The 25,019-nt window shown below is 43.1% G+C and overlaps 2 protein-coding genes across 6 annotated transcripts; both read right to left on the bottom strand.

The window, feature by feature from the left end:
• Positions 5,179-7,692, bottom strand: LOC8077196 (probable cation transporter HKT6). Of its 3 annotated transcripts, none has more exons than XM_021458290.1 (4): positions 6,736-7,064; positions 6,437-6,587; positions 5,766-5,984; positions 5,179-5,668 (listed from the first exon to the last, which is right to left on the bottom strand). In XM_021458290.1, exons 2-4 carry the CDS (start codon positions 6,559-6,561, stop codon positions 5,470-5,472), a joined length of 543 nt encoding a protein of 180 aa, XP_021313965.1. In that variant the 5' UTR covers positions 6,562-6,587; positions 6,736-7,064; the 3' UTR covers positions 5,179-5,469. The 3 variants fall into 3 exon arrangements, with proteins under 3 accessions (XP_021313965.1, XP_021313966.1, XP_002451638.1); XM_021458291.1 differs by having other exon boundaries at positions 6,683-6,773; XM_002451593.2 differs by having other exon boundaries at positions 6,437-7,692.
• LOC8076128 lies at positions 18,187-23,183 on the bottom strand. Of its 3 annotated transcripts, none has more exons than XM_021459979.1 (2): positions 22,381-23,183; positions 18,187-18,638 (listed from the first exon to the last, which is right to left on the bottom strand). In XM_021459979.1, the coding sequence occupies exons 1-2, from the start codon at positions 22,905-22,907 to the stop codon at positions 18,599-18,601; spliced, it is 567 nt and encodes a 188-aa protein (XP_021315654.1). In that variant the 5' UTR covers positions 22,908-23,183; the 3' UTR covers positions 18,187-18,598. The 3 variants fall into 3 exon arrangements, with proteins under 3 accessions (XP_021315654.1, XP_021315653.1, XP_002451637.1); XM_021459978.1 differs by having other exon boundaries at positions 18,187-18,646; positions 22,381-23,182; XM_002451592.2 differs by lacking the exon at positions 18,187-18,638 and adding an exon at positions 20,749-21,152 and having other exon boundaries at positions 22,381-23,164.

Below are 25,019 nucleotides of genomic sequence, written 5' to 3'. Positions count from 1 at the left end.
GGAGATACGTTGAGACAATCGTCATGAAAAGGGGACGATGGCAAGGTCAACCTAGTCTGGGTTGTCGAGGGATGTAGACGATAATAGCAATCAAGTTGTCAATGAATGTAGTAGCAACTGGAGTGATTAGCTATAGCACCACTATAGTCCACTATCTAAAACAGTATTTAAAGGGGTAATATCAAGAAAGTTGAGTCCTAGCTATAGGAAAGGAAGGAGGATGGTGTGATATGGCGATATGGGAGCTAACAACGAGAGAGTTAAGGGCAAGAAAAATAATACCGATATGATAATTACATATGAGGTGGTTCACCAGCAAAGATAACAATATGATTTTGTAATCGGTGTTAAAGTTCGGCACAATGACCCCTATGGCCTCTGGAGAAACTCTATAAGTATATATGGAAATATAGTAGATAAATTAAGTCTGATTTAGGCGAAACTATCGCTCACCAATCTTCTTTACTTTAATTAACCAAAACGAGTCTCATAAGAAAAAAAAATCCAAAGTAAGTAGAATTGATCTATTTTGAATCATTTATTTGCAATGTGTTATATGTTCATCTAAGAAAAGATGTAATTGTAGCTCTAAAAAGAGCATCTCTAAGAGAAACTTTTTTATTACAAAATGCAGAAAACAAACCAAAAGATTGAACTTCAATAGACTCTATAAACCATTCTTCATTTTTTCGATATTAAATATACCTTTCTAGACAACCTCCCTGAACTATTTTCTTTTGCTAAGAACAAAAGAATCACTCTTGCCAAAGCTTTGACTCAACCACCTTTACATGATCTCTTCCATCTACCCCTCTCTCCTCAGGCTCATGAACAAATGTTACAGCTCCAGCTGGAACTGGATGCTATCACCTTAATAGAAGATCCGGATAAGTGGTTATATATTTGGAACTCCAACATCTTTTCAGTCAAGAGAGCGTCAGACAACAATACATCCAGTTTACAAGTGGTTATGGAGGTGCTCATGTCAAAACAAGCATAATACCTTCTTTTGGCTGTTAATCAAGGACAGATTAAGCGCAAGGGAACTTCTAAGAAGGAAGAACATGGCTCTACAAGACTTCAACTGTGTTCTTTGCATTGGGTCTATTGAGGAGACAACCTTCCATTTGTTTCTGAGTTGCCCTTTCGCAATTCAATGTTGGAGCTGGCTGCAAGTCCAACTTGATCCAAGTTTGGACCCCTTCCAAGTTTTTGAAAGCTTCAAGGCTCAGATTCAGACTCCCTTTTTCATGGAAATAATCATCTTAATGTGCTGGACTATATGGAAGGCCAGAAATGACATGATCTTTAGACAAATTGGGCCTAATTTGAATGCTTCGAAGCGTTTCTTCAAAGAGGAGTTGCAGTTCTTATCACTAAGACTGAAGAGAAGACATCTACCTTTATTTAACCTATGGATTGCAAGTCTACCTTAGCACTTTTCAGCTCAGTTCTGAGCCTTCTTTTCTTTGTTTCTTAACTAGCTCTTTTGTACACTCTTGTACTTTTAGTTTATTCAAGTCAATAAATATGCTGTAGGGACGTGAGTCCCTCCGGTTTTTTTTTTTAAAAAAACCTTTCTAGCTCTCGACTAATACAGAGATTACATTGCTATCTAAATTCAATATATGAGAATTCTCTCATGAAGTTTTTTGAATAAGAAAAGTTACAATAAATTATATAAGAGAATAAAAATTAGAATACGAGATTTACAAAGAAAATATTTATGAGATTGTTCCGAAACACAGATATATATATACAGATCGAAGTTTATAGAGAACTTAAAGTTTCTCTGAAGTTGAACTAATATTATAAAAAATATTAAAATAATTATTTTAGTAAAGATCGCTGTATCCTAAGCTAAGCGCGAAGCACGGAAGGCATCTCTAGAAGCATCCATCCAGGGAATCACAGATATGGTGGGGCATTTCCGGGAACATGCATGCATTTCGCGGCCTCGCGTCGCCAGGGGCCCATCCCAACGGCTGACGTGGCCCAGCCTGACTGCACGAGGAATCCAGGATGACGCCTCCGTCCCCAGAGCTCAGAACCGCTTCCCATTCCCACCACTCCACCAGCGCCGCAGCGCTGCCGCCAGGAAGAAGCACCGTCCCCGACTCGCCGTCCCGCGAGGGCATTTCGGGCAACTTGGCGCTCCCAGTAATGGCAGCTGATTCGGATCCGCACCGACCTCTCCGGGCCAGGGACGCAGCGGCGGCCAACACGTCGGCGTGGCCCTCCCGCGCACCGCCCGTCCGACCGACTCGTGGGGCCCAGAAAGGTGGGGCAGACGCGTCGGTGGGCCGAGGGGGACCGGTGCCGGACGTGCCTCACCGGCGCGTGGCCTGGCGCCGCCCACGGAGAAAGGTGAAGGAAAGCCCTGTCCGCGTCAGCGTATCGTGATCCTCTGTGCACCCCCGCAGCGCGAGCGCCTCGTGCTGCGGCGCACACGTGTTGCGGCCTCAGTGGCCGCTGCCTCACGCCCGCGGTGTACTCGTACGTAGGCCTTGTTTAGTTCCCAAAAATTTTCAAGATTCCCCATCACATCGAATCTTTGGTCGCATATATGGAGCATTAAATAAAGACAAAAATAAAAACTAATTACACAGTTTATCTGAAATTTGTGAGATGAATCTTTTGAGCCTAGTTACGCCGTGATTGGACAATGTTTGTCAAATAAAAACGAAAGTGCTACAGTAGCCAAAAAGCCAAAATTTTGCGAACTAAACAAGGCCGTAGTTGCACGCACGTCTTGCGCGGTGCAGCCGGTGCCACGGCCGTGACGGTGGGCGCGCAGACGATCCGTCGGGACGGCCGTGGCGTGGCCCTCTGCGACGGGACGGGAGGGGACGTCCGAGTCAGGTGACGCACTTGGCCGAGTTGGCGGGCGGTTGTCCGCTTGCGCGCGCTGTCTCCCTCTCCCTCCCTCCCCCGTGCCCGCGCCGCACGCCCCACTAACCTCGCCGGAACTCCCTTTGTTTATTTGGTTAAGGCCTTGTTTAATTCACCCAAAAAAGCAAAAAGTTTTCAAGATTCTCCGTCACATCGAATCTTGCGGCACATGCATAAATCATTAAATATAGACGAAAGCAAAAACTAATTACACAGTTCAGCTGGAAATCGCGAGATGAATCTTTTGATCTTAGTTAGTCCATAATTAGATAATATTTGTCACAAACAAACGAAAGTGTTACAGTACCGAAATCCGAAATCTTTTCGGAACTAAACAAGGCCTAAGTTTCTCGCGCTCCTGCAGCATGGCGGCCATGCGTGGCAATGACTGGACGCAGGAGACCGGATCCAACTCGGCTAGCGGGGGGTGGATGGCGAGAGGCAGCTGCGCGTGCATGAGCACGAGCACGAGGACGAGCACGCGCCAGCGGCTTGACGCTTTGCCAATCCTTGGGTTTGGAAGGAACTCTTGACATGCAGTACGAGGTCGAGGTACCATTGGCGGATGTGTGGCTCGAGTTCGGTTTGCGACCGAACATTCCAGAGACTCTGCCGTTTCTGTACGTGGTGTTTCTTGCAAGCTTCTGCAGACTGCAGTGCTGAGGTGGCACAAAAACATCTATATTTAATGTTTCTTTTTTCTTTTTTCAGCAGACTGCAAGAGCCTGATGGATCGGGACCCAGATTGCCAAAGCAAACGCCGATTGTGGTGGCAGCTATGGCACTAGTACCGTTGGCTGATTTGTTGTTGTTAGAGAAAAATATGGTGATAGATTTAGTTGAGCGGAATAGACTGAGGTCTTGTTTGGATGTAGTCGGATTCACATTAATCTACATATGTTGAGGTGAGTTGGAGTGGATTAAGGTGAAATTTAATTCAAGTTCCAAACAAGGCCTGAGGTGGCACGAAAAATGGGCCAGATTGAAGGGAAAGCCCATCTATTGTGAGTGGAGAAGCCCATCAGCCCAAGCAAAGCAAACCAAGCGGTACGGGCGGCGTTCCACTCGCCCCTTTTGGCTTGAGGACGCGGCGTCGCCGGCCTCCGCCGCCCCGCCTCCCCGCGCACTCCGCTCCGTGCATGACGCTGCCGACTTCATAGACGTGCTCGCCTTAGCAGTCGAGTTCTCCGCGGCGTCCTTCTCGCGAAATGTACGCGGTATGTTCCGTGAACTCGTTTGGTTTGTGTAGCATCTAATCATCTCATTTCTATGATAGCTGGAATCGGAATAAGCTAACTACACATCTGTCCGCAAATAAATACACATCTCGTTTTTCAAGAAGTTAAACTTTTTTAAAATTGACCAATATATATATAAATATATTAATATTTATTATATCTAATATATATTGTTAGATTGAACATGAAATATATTTTTATAATATATTTATTTATGGATACAAATATTGATGTTATTTGATATATTTTTAGTTAAACTTTAAAAGTTTGACTTCTCCGGAAGCGAGACGTGCATTTATTTGTGGACAGAAGGAGTAGGTTGTTATGTGGGAGCTAATCGTGCACATTGACCTAGGCCTTGTTTAGATCCAAAAAGTTTTTGAATTTTGACATTATATCACTTTTGTTTTTATTTGACAAACATTATCTAATCATGGAGTAACTAGGTTTAAAAGATTCGTCTCGCGATTTATTGACAAACTGTGCAATTATTTTTTTGTTTTTATCTATTTAATGCTTCATGCATGTGCCGCGAGATTTGATGTGGCTGAGAATCTTGAAATTTTTTTTGGTTTTTGGGTGAACTAAATAAGTCCCTAGCTTATCTAATCACCCCGTGTAACGGTAAGAGGTTCTTTGGATGTAAGTGTTAAAGTTTAATAGATCTTGTAGTTTTTTCCTTTTTTTACAGTTAGTGTCTAATTATAGACTAATTAAGCTCAAAAGTTTCGTCTCGTAAATTACTTTTTAGCTGTGTTCTAATTTTATAAATAATCTATGTTTAGTACTCTATGCATGTCTTCAAACATTCAATGTGACAGTCGCCTAAACGGTGCTTGTTCTTTTGAGATAGTTGTTGATCCCCCCCCCCCCCCCCCACCCCCACCCCCCTAAATCCACAAAAAATGTTTTTCCTCTGTTCCCCTAGTTCCCGGAAAATGTGCTGTGATGCTTGAGCATCGCAATTGACAACCATGGTGATGCGCATTTTTATTTTGAGTGGAGAACGTATCAACCGGCCTGAGGCATCAGGCATGGACCATGCAGATAGAATATATTCATCGATCTGCTCCAGATGTTCAGAATAGGCCTCTTGTTGTAGTGTTATTGTCTTGGATATTGACATTGGTGCTACACCACGAAGGTGGAATAGCATTTGGGGAAGGCAGAGAGGCATTGCTGAAAAGCACCTGTCATCTTTATCATCAGCTTATGCTATGCTAGGGTCGCTGTTTTATGTATACCTGGCTCACCAGTCACCACATAACATGGAGTGGTGTCAATCAATATGACAGGAGCTAGGAGGAGCTTGGAGACTTAAAGCGTTCAATGATTGAGACTATCTAAGCCTCCAAGCTCTTCCTCCTTTCATATTGAACGCTTTAAGCCTCCCAAAAACCATGACGATAATCAGAATTACTTTCCCCTTGCCACTCCATTTTCCAACAAATCCATACGAAGCATCCTTGCAGTAGACATCATGATTCAGTAGCCTCTTGCAACTGTAACCGACAGAGAAACCCACATTCCCATATGCGCTGGATGCAACAATTTGTCAACAGAATCAGAAGTTAGTGGTGATTATCAGAAGGCACAAGTGCAATCTGAAGATTACATTTGATTTCAGAGACTTGCCTGACAACTTCAAACAATATGTTGAATACATTGAAATTGAGCGGATCTGTGATCAATGCTTCCCTCTCAGTAATGCAAATTAGCATTACAAAGATAGCTAAATAAGACAGCTGGGAGAAGATCCAGTTCTCTAATAGTCTTTTCCTTTTGTGTTTTATTTCAGCTCTAGAGTGCTGCTCACCATCTCTGGGTAAAAGTGAAGTCTCACCAGGGAGATACCTACAACGAGTTGGTGGAAAAAATGAATAAGTATTCACCATAAAAATCCTCGCAAAAAAAGTATTCATCATAAGTCATAACAACAATTTAATGTCTCTGAATAATACTATTTGCTATCTGGCGTGTCCGTAATTCCGTATGCAGATAGGTTACAGTCATACTATATTATCACTATACGGGTCATGAGAATATGTTTTAGTTAAAACAAATATAGTTTGTTTTGTAATCTGTGAACATAGTAAGGATCACAAATTTACAATTGTACTATGCTACATTGCTACTTGCATACGCAAGCAAAGCAATGATGATGTCTGCTCCAAAGCCTGCCATTTGTACTAAATATTTTTCTGGTGGAGGCAGTCAATCCATGGATTTTTATTTTAATGATGAATATTTTCATTCTAAAAATCTTGTGACTCTTTTGGTGGAGTGAGAGTAGTGAAGAGACTTACATCATCACAGTGTACAAAACTAGGATTGCGGAAGAAAGGCTTGACAGGTCAACTATGTATTCGCCAGCATGCCTTGCATTAGTAGACTGGAAGAGAGCACCAATTATCTTCTCATAGCTGTTCATTGCCCGTAAAGCCTCTGAGCTCCATTCTAGAGAGCAAAATAGTATGGTTTGTGTAATTATGAAGCTGAAAACAGTTGACATCAAATAAACACACTCCTTGCTACTCATAAGATGCTTATACCCAATGGTCTCTGGGTGCTGAAGAATGAAACGATAATCTTCTTGTCCAGTTACCTTCTTAAGTGACCACACCAGGAATCTCAAGCATGGGGCAAATAATGTATTTCCGGCTAGTATCTGAGGAATAATTAGCAATAGGAGAATGGATCTCTTCTGAAAGATGATCATGTTCTCGTTTACTGGAGTGAAGCCACAATTTGCCACTGAGGAGACGGCTGTAAATACAGAGAAAATGACAAATCCAATACCCTTTCTCTTCAGAACTCCTTGTGCATCTGGTACAGATATTAGGTAAAGGTAGATAACCAGGGAGCTGCCTAAATTTGACACTAGAAGATAGACCAGCAGTGCATGACCTAAAGATTCAATTATCTTGGGTTCAACTTGTTTTTTTTCTTCCAAGTGGAGTTCAGACAGTGGCATTGTTACAATGGTGTCCTGGGTATTGTTGGGAACAGACATTGCAGAAGTAATAGATTCGTTATCAACATAAACTGAGTAGCCCTTTCTGTTGGAAGACCCTTTTGTAATAGATGTAGCCCGCATGAAATAAAGATCAAGCATTGAAGTGAATACCTCTCCACCAATCAGCATTAAAATAGTCAATATGCAGAGCTGAGCGCTTGAGAAATCCTCCATTTCAACAGTAGCCATGCTTGAGACAGTTGATGCAGATACAGAAGTAAACAATAAGTCTATGTCTTTCAGAGTATCTTGTTCATCTCGTGGCTTGATGATCTTAAGAGCTGCATATCCAGCAAATGAAATCAAGGTAAAATAAGTGACTTGGATGAAGAGTGGATTATTTTGACAGATGAACTGCCAAGAGTATTTCATGGACTTTTGTGCATATTTGCTAAAAGAAATCAACTCGGTGGCTAAAGATGAAGAGGAAGTTTGGAGCTTTCTTAGGAATGCTACAGGACTATGAACCATCTTTTTCTTGTTTGATCAAAGCACTGAAACAGAATGTTTTCTGTGCACCCTTGGTTTGAAGAGTTGTACTGATGAGCATGCATTTATATAGAGAGACAATATTCTCCCTTAATGTGCACCTATGAAGTTTTTGTACATGTATTCTCTGTTGAAAAAACCCCCACCAAAAACTGAACAAGTTGTTGTGATCTGATGTAGGCCATAGTGACTGAAGAATCTTCACTGATTCAAAGATTCAGATTGCTTATCAGAAGGTATCCTAAGGTGAAGTGATAAGGTACTTATTCTCAACTTCATTTCTGAAACTATTCACAAGCTGAACTTTACACCCTAGTAACAATTGTACAATGAAGAATCAGAACCTCACTTCAAAGATGTTAAATGTTTTCTCATTTTGTGCTCAGCTTTAGGCTCGTATGAAATAAACTCCTTCCTCTCCCATTTTCAGAGCATAAGCATCAATAAATTTTCATCTTAGTAACTATATATATGTAGTCTTATAAATGGGTATTTGAACTCCTGTTTATGCCAATCCAATTCAGAGCAGATATTTTGGTTTGCTCTGGTGGATACGTAGTATGATACCAGCGATTGATTTTTCCTTGAAAACTTTTACCTTTCTTTTTTTCCTAAGCCACACAAAATATCTAGCATAATACGTTCCAGGCAATTAAATGCTAATTCTTTTTGTGGCTGCTCATCCATGTTAGATGTTGGACCTGGATGGCTGATCGCCTTGCACGACGAGGTTTTTCCACATCCTGCATCCTGTAACATGTCCTCACTGGTCACTGCGATCAAAAGGAAGAAACTATTAAGTATCAACCATCTCCTTTTGTCTTAAGGCTGTGCTTATCTTCCGTTGGCAAAGACTGGTTTATTAGATTACATTCTTTTGGCTGGATATGGAATTTGTTCTGTGGAATTCTCGACACACAATGTTCCACACACACACCAAAAAAAAAATGTTCCACACAAGCATATACTCTGTATGAGGGCCAGGATAAATATGCTAGTTTAATCGAATGAGTGGTTTGCATATATCATTTTGTGCTGTATTCGGCTATGAATGGTTATCACAGAACCCGTCCTGCACCGTAACTCTTAAGTTGCAATCAATTTGTGATATGATGGCGCAATTGGCTCATTGACTGTGCTGAGTTGTTCATGACCTCTCCATGTTTCAGTGCTTCACATACTTGGACTGTTGAAATATGAGATGTGTTTGGTATATCGTGGAGGCAAGGCACAACACGTCAAGGCTGTTAGCGTGACTTGAATTGGTTCTCAAGTAAACCCGGCTCCATGTATCTAGTCTAGGATTGTTGTAATCTGTTGTAAAGTAGTTGTAGATTCAATCTCTTGTACAATCCAACCTGTATACGCTACCTAGGGGCTATTCCTAGGACTATATAACATGGAGCCGTGAGAGCCGAAAGGCATCACGTTAAACCAATCTTTACATGGTAATCAGAGCCTAGGTATCCTTAGATTCATCCATGGCTTCCTCTTCCACCGCCATGTCCTTCCAATTTTCGCTGATCGGCTGCCCTGTCACCGAGAAGCTTTCCAAAAATAACTTTCCTCTTTGGAGCATGCAAGTTCTTTCTGCTCTCCGTGGCTGCCAACTTGAGCACTACATCGAACCTGAGGCGGAAGCACCGCCCAAGAAGATCGCCAAGGATGCTGCCAAGCCGACAGAGCTGACCGACAATCCCGAGTACAAGGAGTGGGTTGCCAAGGATCAGCAGATCGTCAACTACCTCCTATCGTCCATCAGCAAGGAGGTCATGGTGCAGGTTTCTTCCTGTACCACGTCAGCAGAGATGTGGCGAGTCATCGTCGACATGACAGCGTCGCAATCTCGTGGCCGTATCATCAACACCCGCATGGCCCTGGCTACTGCACACAAGGGGTCATCCACCATCGTGGAATACTTCAGCAAGATGATATCTCTTGCCGATGACATGGCTTCGGCAGGAAAAAGGCTCGAAGACGAGGAGATTGCATCCTTCATCCTTGCCGGCCTTGATGCAGAGTACAATCCCATTGTCTCCTCTATCACGGGCCGCGTGGAGAAGATCTCGCTTGGCGAGCTCTATACTCAACTTGTTAGCTGGGAGCAGCGAATCGACCTTCAAACCAGTGGTGGATCTGGATCCTCCGTCAACACCGCCACACGTGGAGGACGTGGCGGTTTCAAACGTGGCGGCGGTGGTCGCGACCGTGGTCGTGGCCGCAGCAACAACGGCAACAATGGTCGCCCTCAACGCAACAATAACGGAGACAACTTTATCTGTCAGTTGTGTGGCAAGGAGGGACATACTGCCATACGTTGCTTCAAACGTTTTGATGCTTCGTTCACTGGAGCCCCTGAACAGCGCTCGGCAGCTGCAGCAACCAACTCCTACGGCGTGGACACCAACTGGTACACCGACACTGGCGCTACGGACCACATCACGGGTGATCTCGAGAAGCTCACCATGAGGGACAAGTACCACGGAAATGACCAGGTCCATACAGCCAATGGCGCAGGTATGAGAATCAACCAAGTTGGTCAGAGTTTTGTTCGTACCCCTAAGCGTAATCTTGTCCTCAATAATGTTCTATATATTCCTGAAGCTAGTAAGAGTCTAGCGTCTGTCCACCGTCTTCTGATAATGATGCTTTCATTGAGTTTCACCCTGATTATTTTTTGATCAAGGATCAGGCCACGAAGAGAACGCTGCTTAGAGGGGGCTGTGAGGGAGGTCTTTATCCGCTGAAATCATCCTCTCCAACTAATAAAGCGTCGCTTGGTGCGGTCAAGTTGTCCACATCTACGTGGCATAGTCGTTTGGGTCATCCATCATCTACCATAGTTCATCAAGTCCTTAGTAAAAATAAGATTCAGTTTGTTTCCGAGTTCAATAAAGAGCAAGTTTGTGATGCTTGCCAAAAGGGTAAAAGTCATCAGTTGCCATACCCCGTGTCCACAAGCGTGTCGTCAAGTCCTCTTGAACTTATTTTTTCCGATGTATGGGGTCCTGCACCCACGTCTGTTGGTCGAAATAATTATTACGTGAGTTTTATTGATGACTTTAGCAAATTTACATGGATCTATCTTTTGAAACATAAGTCTGAAGTCTTCCAAAAATTTCATGATTTCCAGTCTATGGTAGAACGACAATTTAATAAAAAGATCCTTGCTATCCAAACGGATTGGGGAGGAGAATATCAAAAATTAAGCTCCTTTTTCCAGCGCATTGGAATCTCTCATCATGTGTCTTGCCCGCATGCTCACCAGCAAAACGGCTCTGCAGAGCGGAAACACCGTCACATAGTTGAGGTCGGCCTCTCCCTCCTTGCCCATGCCTCCATGCCTCTAAAATTTTGGGACGAGGCATTTATCACAGCCACCTATCTCATCAATAGGCTCCCAAGCAAGGTCATTCATGGTCAAACTCCTCTTGGTCGTCTTTTTCATCAAACACCTGATTATCACACGCTTCGCACCTTTGGGTGTGCCTGTTGGCCTAATATGAGACCATACAATGCTAGGAAGCTTCAATTCCGCTCAAAGCAATGTGTCTTTCTTGGATATAGCAATATGCACAAGGGGTTCAAGTGCTTAGATGTCTCAGAAGGTCGTGTGTACATCTCTCGTGACGTAGTGTTTGATGAATCTGTTTATCCTTTTGCACGTCTGCATCCTAATGCTGGAGCACGTCTTCGTTCCGAGATCTTATTACTCCCTCCGTCTTTGTTAAATTCTAGCTATGGGGACAACAATATCTCTGGGCCATCTGGTAATGATTCCCTGTGCACTAATCCAGTTGTTGAGCATGCAGATTTTGCAGGAAATTTGGACTCCAATGATCAAGATGCCAGTGCAAATGGTGGTGATTTTATGCAGCCTGTTGCCCTTCCGTTTTTGGCGAGTCCCGGTGCTGGTCCCGATTCTGATTCGCCTACCACGACAGTGGATCTGTCGGGAGGATCGTCTTCGGCTTTGGCACCGACTGATTCCGTAACGCCAAGCTCCAACACCGATCTGCCACGTGTTCTGCCGTCTCCCCCTCCTCCGGCACCGGGGGGACAGAGCGGGAGCGCTCCGACAGCTTCTGCTTCAGCTTCTGCAGCGCCATCTGCTTCAGCAGCGCCATCAGCGCCCACTGGATCTTCTGTGCCGGAGATTGGATCGCCTATGGATACTACTGTGCCTGTACCAGCTCCTCCTGTTCTTCGTCCAGTTACACGGTTACAGCACGGTATACGCAAGCCAAAAATTTACACTGATGGCACAGTTCGTTACAGTCATATTGCTACTGCCTCTGAAGAACCTTACAGTCTACAACATGCACTAGCTGATAAGAATTGGAAAAATGCTATGGATGTTGAATTTAGTGCGTTACAGAAGAATAAAACTTGGCACCTTGTACCGCCTCTAAAAGGGAAGAATGTAATTGATTGCAAATGGGTATATAAAATCAAGAGAAGATCTGATGGTCAGATAGATAGATACAAGGCTCGCCTCGTTGCAAAAGGATTCAAGCAGAGATATGGCATTGACTATGAAGATACTTTCAGTCCAGTAGTTAAGGCAGCTACCATTCGTCTTGTGCTCTCACTTGCTGTTTCGAGGAACTGGTGTTTGAGGCAGCTTGATGTGCAGAATGCATTTTTGCATGGATATTTAGAAGAAGAAGTATATATGAAGCAACCTCCTGGATATGAGGATAAGCACAAACCACATTATTTGTGCAAGCTTGACAAGGCTTTGTATGGTTTAAAACAGGCGCCTAGAGCCTGGTATTCAAGGTTGTGTCATAAACTACAAAGTCTTGGATTTGTGTCCTCTAAAGCTGATACCTCACTGTTTTTCTATCGCAAGGGTGGACACATAATATTTATGCTTGTATATGTGGATGATATCATTGTTGCAAGTACATCTCAGGAGGCTGTGAACACTCTTCTTCAAGATCTTCATCGTGATTTTGCAATCAAGGACCTTGGAGAACTCCACTACTTCCTCGGCATCCAGGTTAAAAGGAAGAAGGGTGAGTTGCTTATGACTCAAGAGAGGTATGCTGCTGATATTTTAAAACGAGTCAACATGCAGTTATGCAAGGCGGTGAACACTCCTTTGTCTACTGCTGAAAGATTGTCTATTACTAGTGGCACTCGCCTGGGCAGTGATGATTCCACTAGGTACCGCAGCATAGTAGGTGCTCTGCAATATTTGACTCTGACTAGACCAGATATATCCTTCTCAGTTAACAAGGTCTGTCAGTTTTTGCACTCACCGACCACAACTCATTGGGAAGCTGTCAAGAGAATACTTAGGTATGTCAAGGGGACCATCGGTTTTGGTCTCAAGATCAGGAAGTCTGACTCTATGCTTGTCAGTGCATTTGCCGACGCAGATTGGGCAGGTTGCCCGGATGATAGGAGGTCCACCGGTGGTTTTGCCGTATTCATAGGATGCAATCTTGTGTCATGGTGTGCAAGAAAGCAGGCTACTGTCTCTAGGTCAAGTACTGAAGCTGAATACAAGGCCCTAGCCAATGCCACTGCAGAGATGATGTGGATACGGAAATTGCTTGATGAGTTAGGCATCACCTATCCCCGTACAGCTCGCTTATGGTGTGACAATATTGGTGCAAAATATCTTTCAGCAAATCCAGTGTTTCATGCTCGGACCAAGCACATTGAAATTGACTATCATTTTGTTAGAGAACAAGTTGCATCCAAGTGCCTTGATGTTCGGTTCATCAGTACATCTGATCAGGTCGCCGATGGATTTACCAAAGCGCTTCCGGTGAGACAAACAGTGATGTTTCGTAACAATCTCAATCTTATAGATAAGTTGTGATTGTCGGGGGGTGTTGAAATATGAGTTGTGTTTGGTATATCGTGGAGGCAAGGCACAACACGTCAAGGCTGTTAGCGTGACTTGAATTGGTTCTCAAGTAAACCCGGCTCCATGTATCTAGTCTAGGATTGTTGTAATCTGTTGTAAAGTAGTTGTAGATTCAATCTCTTGTACAATCCAACCTGTATACGCTACCTAGGGGCTATTCCTAGGACTATATAACATGGAGCCGTGAGAGCCGAAAGGCATCACGTTAAACCAATCTTTACATGGACCACATAATTCCATACATTTAGCCTTCAAGTACCATTAATTAACACTATTTTCTCTTATACCTTTTAAATAAAGATAGAGAATTATTCCATATTCCTTTTTTCTTTCCCGGCATGATAATAGCTGTTTTATATCAATCCCATGCTTACATGCATTCGGTATTACCTATTAATCGAGCATGAGACAAAATAAACAATATTTGAGGCATCATCCTGCAGAAAACAGTTAAGTCATGATGATAGACAGCTAGTCACAACCAAATTTTTTTTCCAAAGAAAATTAGGCTAATAACCATCCAACTTACTTTTTTTCCCTCATAACTAGATGTGTTTTTCCCCCAAAGCGCAGGAGAGCTACGTATCATTGTATTATAGAGAGAAAACAATGGTCTGTATACAATACCAGAACCATACATGAGAAAGTTAGAGACACTTTACGACACGGTTACTCGAAAAAAGACTTTTAACGACAAAATAAGGAAAAGAGTCACCCAAAATCACCTACTACCCTATCTATGAGAGCTTGTATTCATCCTTAAATTGTCCCAAAGACTCGCTAACGGAAGGGGAGTCTCAATCAACGACCCAAGCATGACGGTGCTCCTAAATAAAGCAACCACGCAGTTAGAATGATGAGGGAATATGCTCCTTTCCTGTACTGGTTACTGATCATGCGGATTACCTTAGCCCACCAAACAGCAAACACATAGATCATTATGTCCAGGAGCTGCACGCCCCAAATCCGAAGGAGACCAAAATATTGAACCAAACCTGCTGTCGTGCGAACACACAACCAGTAAGCAATGTTGATCCGTCTCCTCCTATTGATCGCACAAAGGACAATCCTCGACGAGCATGGCGATCTGTTGCCCAACATCGATTACAAACAACAAGGCAGATAAAAAAAACTTACACTTTCCTAAGGTCCATGACCTCCAGATTCGGCGCCAAGGTTCAAAAGTCACTAACCATTGAAATACGCTCTGTATGCCGATTTAGCTGTGTAATCTCCTTAAGCATCAAATTTCCAAACATGTTGATCCTCCCCTTCAGACAGCCTAACCTCACTAAGAAAATCAAATAGCCTGAAGAACTCTCTGAAACCAATCGTAGTTAGGCCCCCTGGATATCATTCATCCAGGTGTTATTCTCCCAGGCTTGAGCTACACAGTGCGCTTGTTTTTTTTTTTTTTTTAAAGACGGGGCCGCATACTTGCTTAGGTGCCAACTCACCAATAGAACACCCATGAAGCCAACAACTTGTCCAAAACAAAGTGTTGTTCCCATTACTTTTTTTTTTCGAAAACATGCGCTGCACGTGCTTTATTAAAAGAAAGAGTTGTTGTTACAGGAACGGGCGCACGCCACGGCGAGTTGCCTTGCCGTGATATACAGACCGGGCACACTAACAGGGATCGTCGGCTTAAACGGTGGTGCTAAGCAGTTGTACTAAACATTAAACCGACGATTGAAGGTGTGGGTGCGCGCTAGCGACGCCAAGCACCTGTACCCAGCACGAATGTAGGCGTCGTTATCTTCGGTGACCACGGCAATCATCCTTGGGGGAGCAAACGATCGGCCAGGAAACCTTGCATTTTCCGTCCGCGCGCGTTCGTAGTTTGCGTCAGTGTCGTCGTGCCCGCGCGCGTTCGTCAGTAGACTCGCCTTCCAAGTCAGGATTCTAGCGGAGACCTTATCGATAAGCGCCTGCTCGTGCACGCGGCAAAGTTTGGTGAGTAACAACAGACCCCTAGGTACTTGGTTGGGAACTCCTAAACTCTACACAGGAACACCAACAACACTTCCCGGATCATGTCCTCAAGCAATGGATCAGCGTGACCGTGCACTTGTCCAAGTTGGTCGATAGGCCGGAGCAAGGATGAAAATGGATCAGATTAGAGCGGATAATGTCTTTTTCATATACTAACTTATTTTTCTTTGTCGGATTTGGATCGGAGCGGATAATACATGGATTCGGATGGTGCAGATTTAAATAGACAATATCCTTCATTCCATTCTATGTCGGTGGCTATAACACCAACACAATTAAACAGTTAACAAATTATCCTTACTCACAAATGATAAGTTATTAGTCAATATGCGATAATAGTAAGCAAGATTTCAATTCAGAATTTATGACATCAAACTACGATATCACCAAATAAGAGTTCTCAAGAAACAAATTATCGGATATCCTATTATAAACATCAGATAATCTGCCTAAAATTTACGGATAATTTTTGCCGATTTCATATGCTACCCCGTATCCACACGAAGAGCTCAAGTATCCGCCTTACTCAAAAGAAGTCCTGCGAAGATGGTGCGAGGAAGACGACGAGGTCATCCGCTACAAAGAGGCGCCGTGCTTGATTGTGTTCCCTGGTAGCGGCATCAGCTCCCCACGACAGTCGACCTCGGAGGTGTGGGCATTGAGCACATCCATCACAATGACGAAGAGGAGTGGCGATAGTGGGTCACCCTGATGCAGACCGCGTGCGTGGCAGATGCTCGTCTAGGGTAGCCATTAACAAGCACCTTGCTGGCCGTGCGCAACAACGCCTGCAGCCAGTTGCGCCACCGCAGCGGGAATCCGATATGCTCTAGGACTTCGGACTTCCTGGAGGAAAGGCAGGCCACAGTGTCAAAGTAGGTCGACCTTCAAAAGCACCGCGGTGCCGGGCGTGAAGCCAGCGACAAAGTGAGCTGCACGGCACGGAAGTTTGTTTTGCCCCAACCAGCACCCGATTTTTTTGGCGGGCATTGTTCATCTTCTAGCTCCCGCCACCTGGCATTGTTTATCTCCTACCTCTAGTCGGCTGTCGCAGCCCATCGCCATTGGTATTATTCATCTTCTTCCTTGGCACAAATTACGGATCACAAATCACAAGTTACAATTTACAAATCACAAATCACAAGAAATAAATTTTTTCTATGGAAGGACAAGGACAAAATTTGAAAGAGGCGAAGCAGGAGGAGGAGGACGACGACGACGACGCCACCACCTACCTTGTCGGCGCCCGTGAGCTCATACGTCGCCGCTAGAGCGGAGGGAGGAAGGAGCCGCAGGCGTCGGTGTGGGCTGAGCGCAAGCGAACAAAAAATCATGTGCTGGATAGGCGTAAAACATGTGAGTGACATATAGCATTTCTGAAGTCAAGTGGTTGGTCTTGATGATCCGGGTCATGTACGGCGCCAGGTGAAGAGCGAGCCCCTTAGCGACCAATTTGCCGACGAAGTGAATCAGGCTGATCGGCAATAGAGAGGAGGTTGTACCTTCGGATACCTGTTTGACCCCTCTAGATAATCATTTGCTTATCATTTACTTGCTCCATTCCAAACAATGTATCTAGAAAAGCTAAAACATCTTACCATTTAGAATGGAGGAAGTATATTATCTACCAATACGAGTAACTAGCACAGACGTCAATACATCATGGCTGTGGAGAGATTGGATTCTGTAAGAGTAAGGACATCCACATGCTCCCTCCGTCCTATTATAGTGCACTGTAGCATTCAAAATTTCTCCTCAAATATAATACATTCTGAAGGGTAAAACCCAGTTTTGTATTAAATATTCATCAACCAATCTCCACTTCTCCATCAATCATGTTGATGATAGCATCTGATTAGGAAATAGAAACAGGGATACATACGTCTTTTACGTCATCTCTTAATTTGTCTTAACATTCTTACAATACATTGTATTACAGGACCGATGGAGTATATATAATGTTTCAAGGTCTTTTGGTCTTCCTTTAACAGGATACATATCTAAACAAAGAAAAAAAAAACGCGAGCCGCGGGGGAATGACGTCCCCACCGGTTTTTCATTAAGAAGATGAACTTCTCACGCAGCTCGCGAAAAACCTCCGCACCCCGGCCTCACCCATATACAGCGGCACCTGCATCCCCGTGAGACGGGACGGCCACAGACCTGCACTTTGGTGTGAGACAGACGAGTGGATTTTATTACCCTTTGGTGTGAGACAGGCGAGTGGATTTTATTACCCTCAGGCCTGAAATTTGCCCCCATGGGGGATCGAACTCAGGACCTGAGGGATGCCGCCGGAACCCTCTAACCAGTTCGGCTAGAGGACAAACGTGGTTACATATATGCCACCATGTGAACACATATAATATATGCTAAGAAATCTTCATATTCTCAAATCTATGTGATGCATACGTTTCATATAAAAGCATACATTACAATTACATTGAGATGCCCATGCAGTCTTCCTAAAATGATATCACATATGCAGATTCCTTGTGAATTATGGGGCTACTTAAGAGAACGTTGGGTTATCAAGCAAGATTTGTTTTGCCCAGCTAGCATTAACACAAGCGCCGGAAGCTTGCCAGAGCCGGCTGGGTAGATCTGGGTATCTCAATGTGTAGCGTGAAAATTTGTTGGAAACATTGCCTGCATGAGAATTGAGACCGAGATAACTAGCAAGCCAACCAAACTCATTCAACAGCTTAAGGCGATCCTTGCTCAGCAAGTCCAAGAGAACATGGTAGAAGAACCAAAGGTTCCTAATAATTCTTGAACTTGGAGCTTTGGTGCTTTATATTAAATGTTCTTGCTTCTAGTCAACATTCAAGCAGCAGCAAATGCACCTTCACTTATTTTCTGCAAGCGAAGTGACTGAGTTCCCTCAACAATAGTAAGGTACATTGTCTTGTTACAAATCTCGTAACTACGGTGAAGGTGAGCCCGCTTTATCCAGTGCCGCTTGGGTGTTATTTCTTCACGCCCTTTTGTCCGACGTCTTCTTCTTGATGTCTTGAGCTTCTTGTTCATCTTCTAGGATCTTCCACGCTTCTTTTTCATCTTCCTGAGGTGTTGATTGCTTGATCATCTTAACCTAGGTAAGACCATCTTTGCATCCCTAGGACTAAATACCTTGTATAGTGGAAAACAATGTTAGTCCTAAAGGCTATGTTATCATTCAACCACCAAAATCTTTAGGCCTTTTTTATGGTCTACTATGTTCCTCACAAGATCCCCGGTCAACAAACCTAGGCGAGCGTAGTAGAAGAACAAAAGGCGCCTAGTAACTCTTGAACTTGGAGCTCTGGTTCTTTATATTATTCATTAATAGTTCTTGCTTAAAAAGGGAATCGATTCGTGTTGGTTGCCACAAATTATGCACAAACTTGACTGAACTTGTACCTTTGAAGAATATGACACACAAGAAAGTAATTGAGTTCATCACTAAGCATATTGTTCATAGGTTCGACGTCCCTCAAATTTTAACTACGGATCAAGGAGTGTCTTTTGTGTCAAAAGAAGTGCGAGAGTTTGAAGAATCATATAAGATCAAGTTGCTTAACTCTTCTCTATATTATGCTCAAGCTAATGACTAGGCTGAGTTAAGTTATAAGATTTTGATCAAGCTTGTCAAGGAAAAGACTAAGGACAATTCTAGAAGATAGCATGAGGTTTTGTCCGAAGCTTTATAGGCTCATCATATATCTTGACATGGTACTACTAAATTTATTCCTTTTGAGCTGGTATATGGACAAAAAGTTGTGTTGCATGGCGAGGTGAATTTGGTGCATATAGGTTAGCCAAACAAAAAATGGTTTATGTGCTGTAGTGTATATCATGAGCTAATGATTGATAACATCGACAAGGTGACTGATAAAAGAATTAAATCGCTAAAGGATATTGAGAGGGACAAAGCTCATGTTGCCCAAGCTTATAGCAACAAGAAAGTTAAAAGCAAATCCTTCTAAGTTAGAGATTTGGTGTGGAAGAAAGTTCTTCCACTTGGGAGAAGAGCAATAAGTTTGGCAAGTCTCGAAATTGGGAAGGTCCATATAAAGTGATTAAAGTAGTATTCGGGAATTCTTATATGTTAGAGACGTTGCAAGGTGATCGTCTCTCGAGAGCAATCAACTGGAGGTATTTGAAAAAATAATTCCCAAATGTTTGGCAGGAAGTCTAAGTGTTGTCCACATGATGATCGATCTACATATATCGCCTTTACAAAAAAAAATAGTCGACAAGCTTACCGTCATCTGTTTTTAAACTCACATATGTTTAGATTAAAAATAGAAGGATATATCTAAAATGAGATCGGGATGGTCAAAGATAAACAAAGAAATCAAATTCTAGAAAAAACAACCTATGCTAGTTTGTACTAGGGGGATTGTGCATGGGCTAAAGAAACCATCAATTTTGATTAAGGGGGTCGGACAAATATAATAGCATATTTAAGCGTGATAAATATAAATATAAGTGTAATCTTAATAATATTATAGTCTTTTTATGCATGTAGTTAGTATTCATGATGAAAAATCATAATACTATGATGAAAAATGGATGAATTGGTGGCTTGATGTGCTATAAATTGAAAAATTTTCAAGGGTATTAAAATCTTTTTTGTAGTGTTGGGGGTGGGCACCGCCCTTGCTGGCCACCCCCTAGTTCCACCTGTGCATAGACAGGTTTTGGTGGGGTTGTTGTTGGCGGTTGGAAAAACCGACCCCGCCGGTTTCGGCTATCCAAGTTGATTTCAACCCTAATTCAATGGGAACTCGTCCTATCTCGTCGAAAATTTACAAGTGTCATGTGAAATAGGTTTCTTACTGGGATAATTAAGCTCACCATGTCTATAGATATTAGAGAACCACGGCTGATTGAGTTAATAATACACAATCTTCCAAAAAAAAATCTACTACTACTACCCTTCTCCTACCTCAAGCCCTTTCAACCTTTTTCTGATTTATTGGTGTTTTATTAGATGGCCTTACCAATCTTAGGTCATTTTTGTTCTGCTTCACCCCGATGTGTCTCCTTGCAAAAGTGTTCGTTGGTGTTTCTGGTAAGTCTCCTTGCAAAGTGTTCGTGGGTGTTTCGAAAAAAGAACGAGCGTCAAAACCCTGCTTGCCGGTCGGCCTCGCCGTTGTGGCCTGGAACGAATCTAGCCCTTTGTGTGCCACCGAAAGTCTTCTAATCACTTCCAAGAAGAACAAAAATAAAATGAAATGCAAGCACGCTAAAGTGTTTAACATCTTGCTGTTAATTAAAGCATAGTCTCAAAACTGTCTTGCTCGCTTTTATTCATGTCATAATTAAGAAAATCAGCTCATTTTATAAATTACTCTGTATATGACCCATATTTGTTTAAACGGCCGCGCCCGTTTAGACTTCAGTCTCTTCTCTTCTAGCTAGACACTCCTTGCTCATAGTGGGGCAGCTTGAGGGCGATCGAGTAGTCTTTGCACTACACTAGGCTGCTGCGACGCTTGGCGAGAAGGCCATCGGGGTGGAGTGCGGCGACACCGAGTACGAGTAGTCGCCGCCTGACCTGATGAGGGCTTCCGATCCACACTTGTCAGCGCGGTCGTCCATTAGCATCTGCTGGCATCGGCACTCTGAGCTGCAGAAGGCTTTCTCCCCTCTGCAATTTATTGAGGCGAAGAGAGTAATAAACAGGTCGTCAGTAATTAAGGAATTGATCTTTTCTGCTGCTTAATTGTTAGTATGAGTATGGTGAAGTCTTGATAGTTGAGGTATTCAAAAGTGGAATCACTGGAGTTTTGTGGCACTTAATGAATACGAGCTATGGAGTATATTCTTGTTCACTTGGGTTATTTTTAGATAATGGAAAATACCAGCTTTAGTCTCTCCTCAAAAAAGAAACAAGTTTAAATACATCCAATTTGCCAAAGGACTCTAGCCCAAGTGGTGATTAGAGAATTCCGGTGGCAGTCCTCAGGTCTGAGTCCGACTTTCCATGGAAGCGAATTTTATGCTCGGGGTAAAAGAATCTCCTCGCGTACCTATGAACAAAACCGTAGAACAGCCCAATCGGTTCTCGTAGGGCAACGAATTTCACTTTGTTAGGATGAGGGCAGGGGTTCGAGGGTTATCTTGATCTGTGTGAAGAGATCATCCTTCTTAACTAATGCACGGCCATCATACCTCGCAGGTCAAGTTTTTTTTAAAAAAAAACACCCACTTTAAAAAGAGGCGTCAATTCATTTTGGTTACAAGAGGAAAAAAACTTCTCAGGCTAATAAATTGGGAGCAACGAGGAATACTAATGGATCTGGCTTATAGATGTATTAACAAATTGTACCTGAAATACTGCAGAAGCTGTCTAATAATAACATAGTGCAGCACATAGACAAAATAATGCTTTATTTTGTCCTCTAGGAAGACATCTTTGATAAAAAGGGAAAGTACTATGAAAAATATAAAACTGCATGAAAATCGTGAATTGACTCTAATTGTGTTTGATTATTGTAGTTTTAAATTGAAGTCTATAATAATTTATAAGGTGTTATCCTCTTTATTTTAAATTACAAGTTGTTTTAACTTTTCTAGGTATTTTTATTTGAGGTATTTTTATCAGATATACTCTATGCCTAGATATATATAATGAAAATTATATATCTAACGGAGGAAATATGTAGAAGTTGACGACACGTTATTCACATATTAGTTAGCAATACCCTGTTCCCTCACCCCACCTCTGCTCTAGTTTCTTTTACCTAAAGAACTGTTTACTTTTACTTGATTAATAAATTACTGTAGGGTGCAAACCTCTCCAGTTCCTTTCAAAAAAAAATATTGGGTGCTAAACTACTGTAAATTTCTAAGAAACATATGAAACGTGCACACACCTGTACATGTAGATATCGAGCCCATCAAGCCTCTTGTCACAGAGGCAGCACCGGCTCAAGAAATCGGGCGCCGGCGCCGGCGCCTCGTCGTCGGCTTCCACGAGCCAGCCACCGCCGTCGCCGAACCCAAAGTAGACCCTCTTCCGAACGCTGCCGCCGCCAGCGCCGGCCACGTGCGTGATGACGCACGTGTAGCTCTCGTCCTCCTCGCGCGCGCGCCGCCGCCTAGCCGCGGCGCCGATGGCGATCGGCTCGGCCCCGACCCCGGCCCCAGCCCCGGTCAGGCAGGCGTGGCTCATGGCCGCGACGATGCCCAGCCCGACGCCGCCGCCCTCGTCGAAGCTCCGCCTCGGCGGCGGCGTCGGGTCCGCCGAGGAGTTGCTGTTATTCGCCCCGACGAAGACCGAGAGGAGGTTCGCCAAGGACGAGGACGAGGCCGTCGTCAGCTTGGCCACGGAGCTCCGCTGCCGTGTCGCCGCCGCCGCCGCCGCCTTCTGCTCCGCCGCCGGCTCATGCGACCACATCATCCTCTCGCTCGGTCTCTTGCTTGTGTGACTCTTGAGTAGAGGAGATAGAGAGAGAGAGACAGAGATGGGAGAAGCGAGCCTGTTACATGCTCAATCTCTCTCTCATCTCTGCTCTCCACTCCTGTCTCTCTCTCTCTCTCTCTCTCTTTCAAGAACACTAATGTGGTGGTGATGGTGGGAGGAGGATTATAAAGAGGAAAATGGCGGGCGAAGTGGGGGAATTAGGAAATGGTTTTTTGTGAAAGATTAGCAATAGTAGTGGGGGGTTTTGCTTTTGCATGTGGGATAGCTGAGCTAGCTATTTCTTCATAATTGCACAGAATATTCCGTAATTTTTTATAATGCAGTGAAATCAGGACTTGTCCTTGTTTAGTATTTTCAGAGAGCTTTTCAAGATACTGGCATGGTTAAAAATTGGACAGGTTGAACGTTGTCTCTTTGTTAGCCAGAGAACCCAATTCTGCAAAGTGCTTGTCATAGTTCAGTATCTACATGCATGTGTGACTTTTCTGATAGATGTAGTACCATTTAATTTGTGTCGTCATTGTATGGCTGTGTGTGCATAGATGGATCTAAATATCATGTGCAATGCAGGAAAGTGTTGTGCATAACTTGTTTGTTTATAGCCTTCGCTGACATGCATGTTCAACTAACCATACATGATATATACATACATCCAAGCTTGGTTTTAGGCCGTTCCGCTGAGCTTTCGTCTGGTTGCATGTTCCTGGAATGAAGAGTACAGTACTTGTTGCTGCATATGGTTGGTTTGTGATTTGCTGTTAGCACGAAGTGAACAAAGAAAAAAGGAAGTTTGTTACTGCAATAATATACTATATATATTTATGTGTTGGGGAAAAAATGACCACTCCTTTTCTTGATACTCTACCACTAGTAGTACTGTACTGTTTCTTTGCTCTAGTAGAGATAAAAAAAATGATTGATGAACTTTCTGAAAGCACTTGGTGAGACTAATTAAGAAATGATATCTTCCTGCGGTCGATCCAATGTGGACGGGTATCAATTTCCGTGTCACGATCGTCATGAAAAGAATGGAGAGGCAAATTTTAATCGGTGTCACTTGCAGCTGTTATCATCATCAATCAACCAGAGAGAAAAAGGCAGTATATATAGCTGTATCCACAACGGGAACCCAATGCTTCGAGTCTCATCATCATGACATATGCCAACAGATATGCACTCGAAACCAATGGCAATTATTTATATGTAAATCTGTTTGCAATGTTGCCGATGTAAAGGTTACTATGTGCAAACCGAGGATTTTGCCACATGAAAGAGTGGGCATTCAGAGGATTACCCGGGCGTATTGGTTTAGATCTTAGTAGGGTATGTTTGGTTATCCCGAACCATTCTAGCTTATCAAATATATAAGAATTTAGTGAATCATTTTAACTGGGAATCGTTCCAGAGACTCGTTTCTGAAGAACCGAACGAAGCTACACTTTTTAGAGGGACGATCCGATATTTACATATTGAGTGTTGAACTCAAATAGGTTATAGGGTGGATTATAAGCTAAACTATTTGGATCAATTACAGATTTTTTTAACCGCTAGCAACTTATTTTCGTGAATCCAAATAGGGATATGGAATTGCTCGATTATTATGTTATAAGACCTAGCTAGTAAAGCAACTCCAACAGTTTGTTAAAACTCACTTGGCGAATATATAATTTTGCCAAGTCTTAAAACCAAATATCAAGTGAAAAAAAAGTCTTCTCCAACAAGTTTGCTATTTGGGCTTGGCAAAAGAATTTGGCATCCTAAGATTTTTGCCAAAATCATAAAATTGAGCCTCCAACAAGTTGGCAAAACTAGTTGACAAATTGAGATACTCGTGATGCCAAGCGATGGAGGACTTGGCATATTTGCCAAGTGAAGGGGGAATTTTGCCAAGCTCACAAAATTGCCAAGTAGTTTTGCCAATTTGTTGGAGTTTGTTTTTTTCGAAAGGCCGGCAAAAGCTTTGCCAGAGTTTCTATTAGACGAATAAAAATAAAAGGCAAGTGCCAGCCCAGTTTTTTGACTGGAAACCAGGCCACAAAAACCATACAAATTGGAGGGTACCCTACTCCAATACACACATAGGTACCA

Source organism: Sorghum bicolor, chromosome 4 (assembly GCF_000003195.3).
Source record: "Sorghum bicolor cultivar BTx623 chromosome 4, Sorghum_bicolor_NCBIv3, whole genome shotgun sequence".
Lineage (NCBI taxonomy): Eukaryota > Viridiplantae > Streptophyta > Magnoliopsida > Poales > Poaceae > Sorghum > Sorghum bicolor.
Note: the sequence above shows the minus strand (reverse complement) of the source record. Positions and strands in the feature narration are given on the sequence as shown.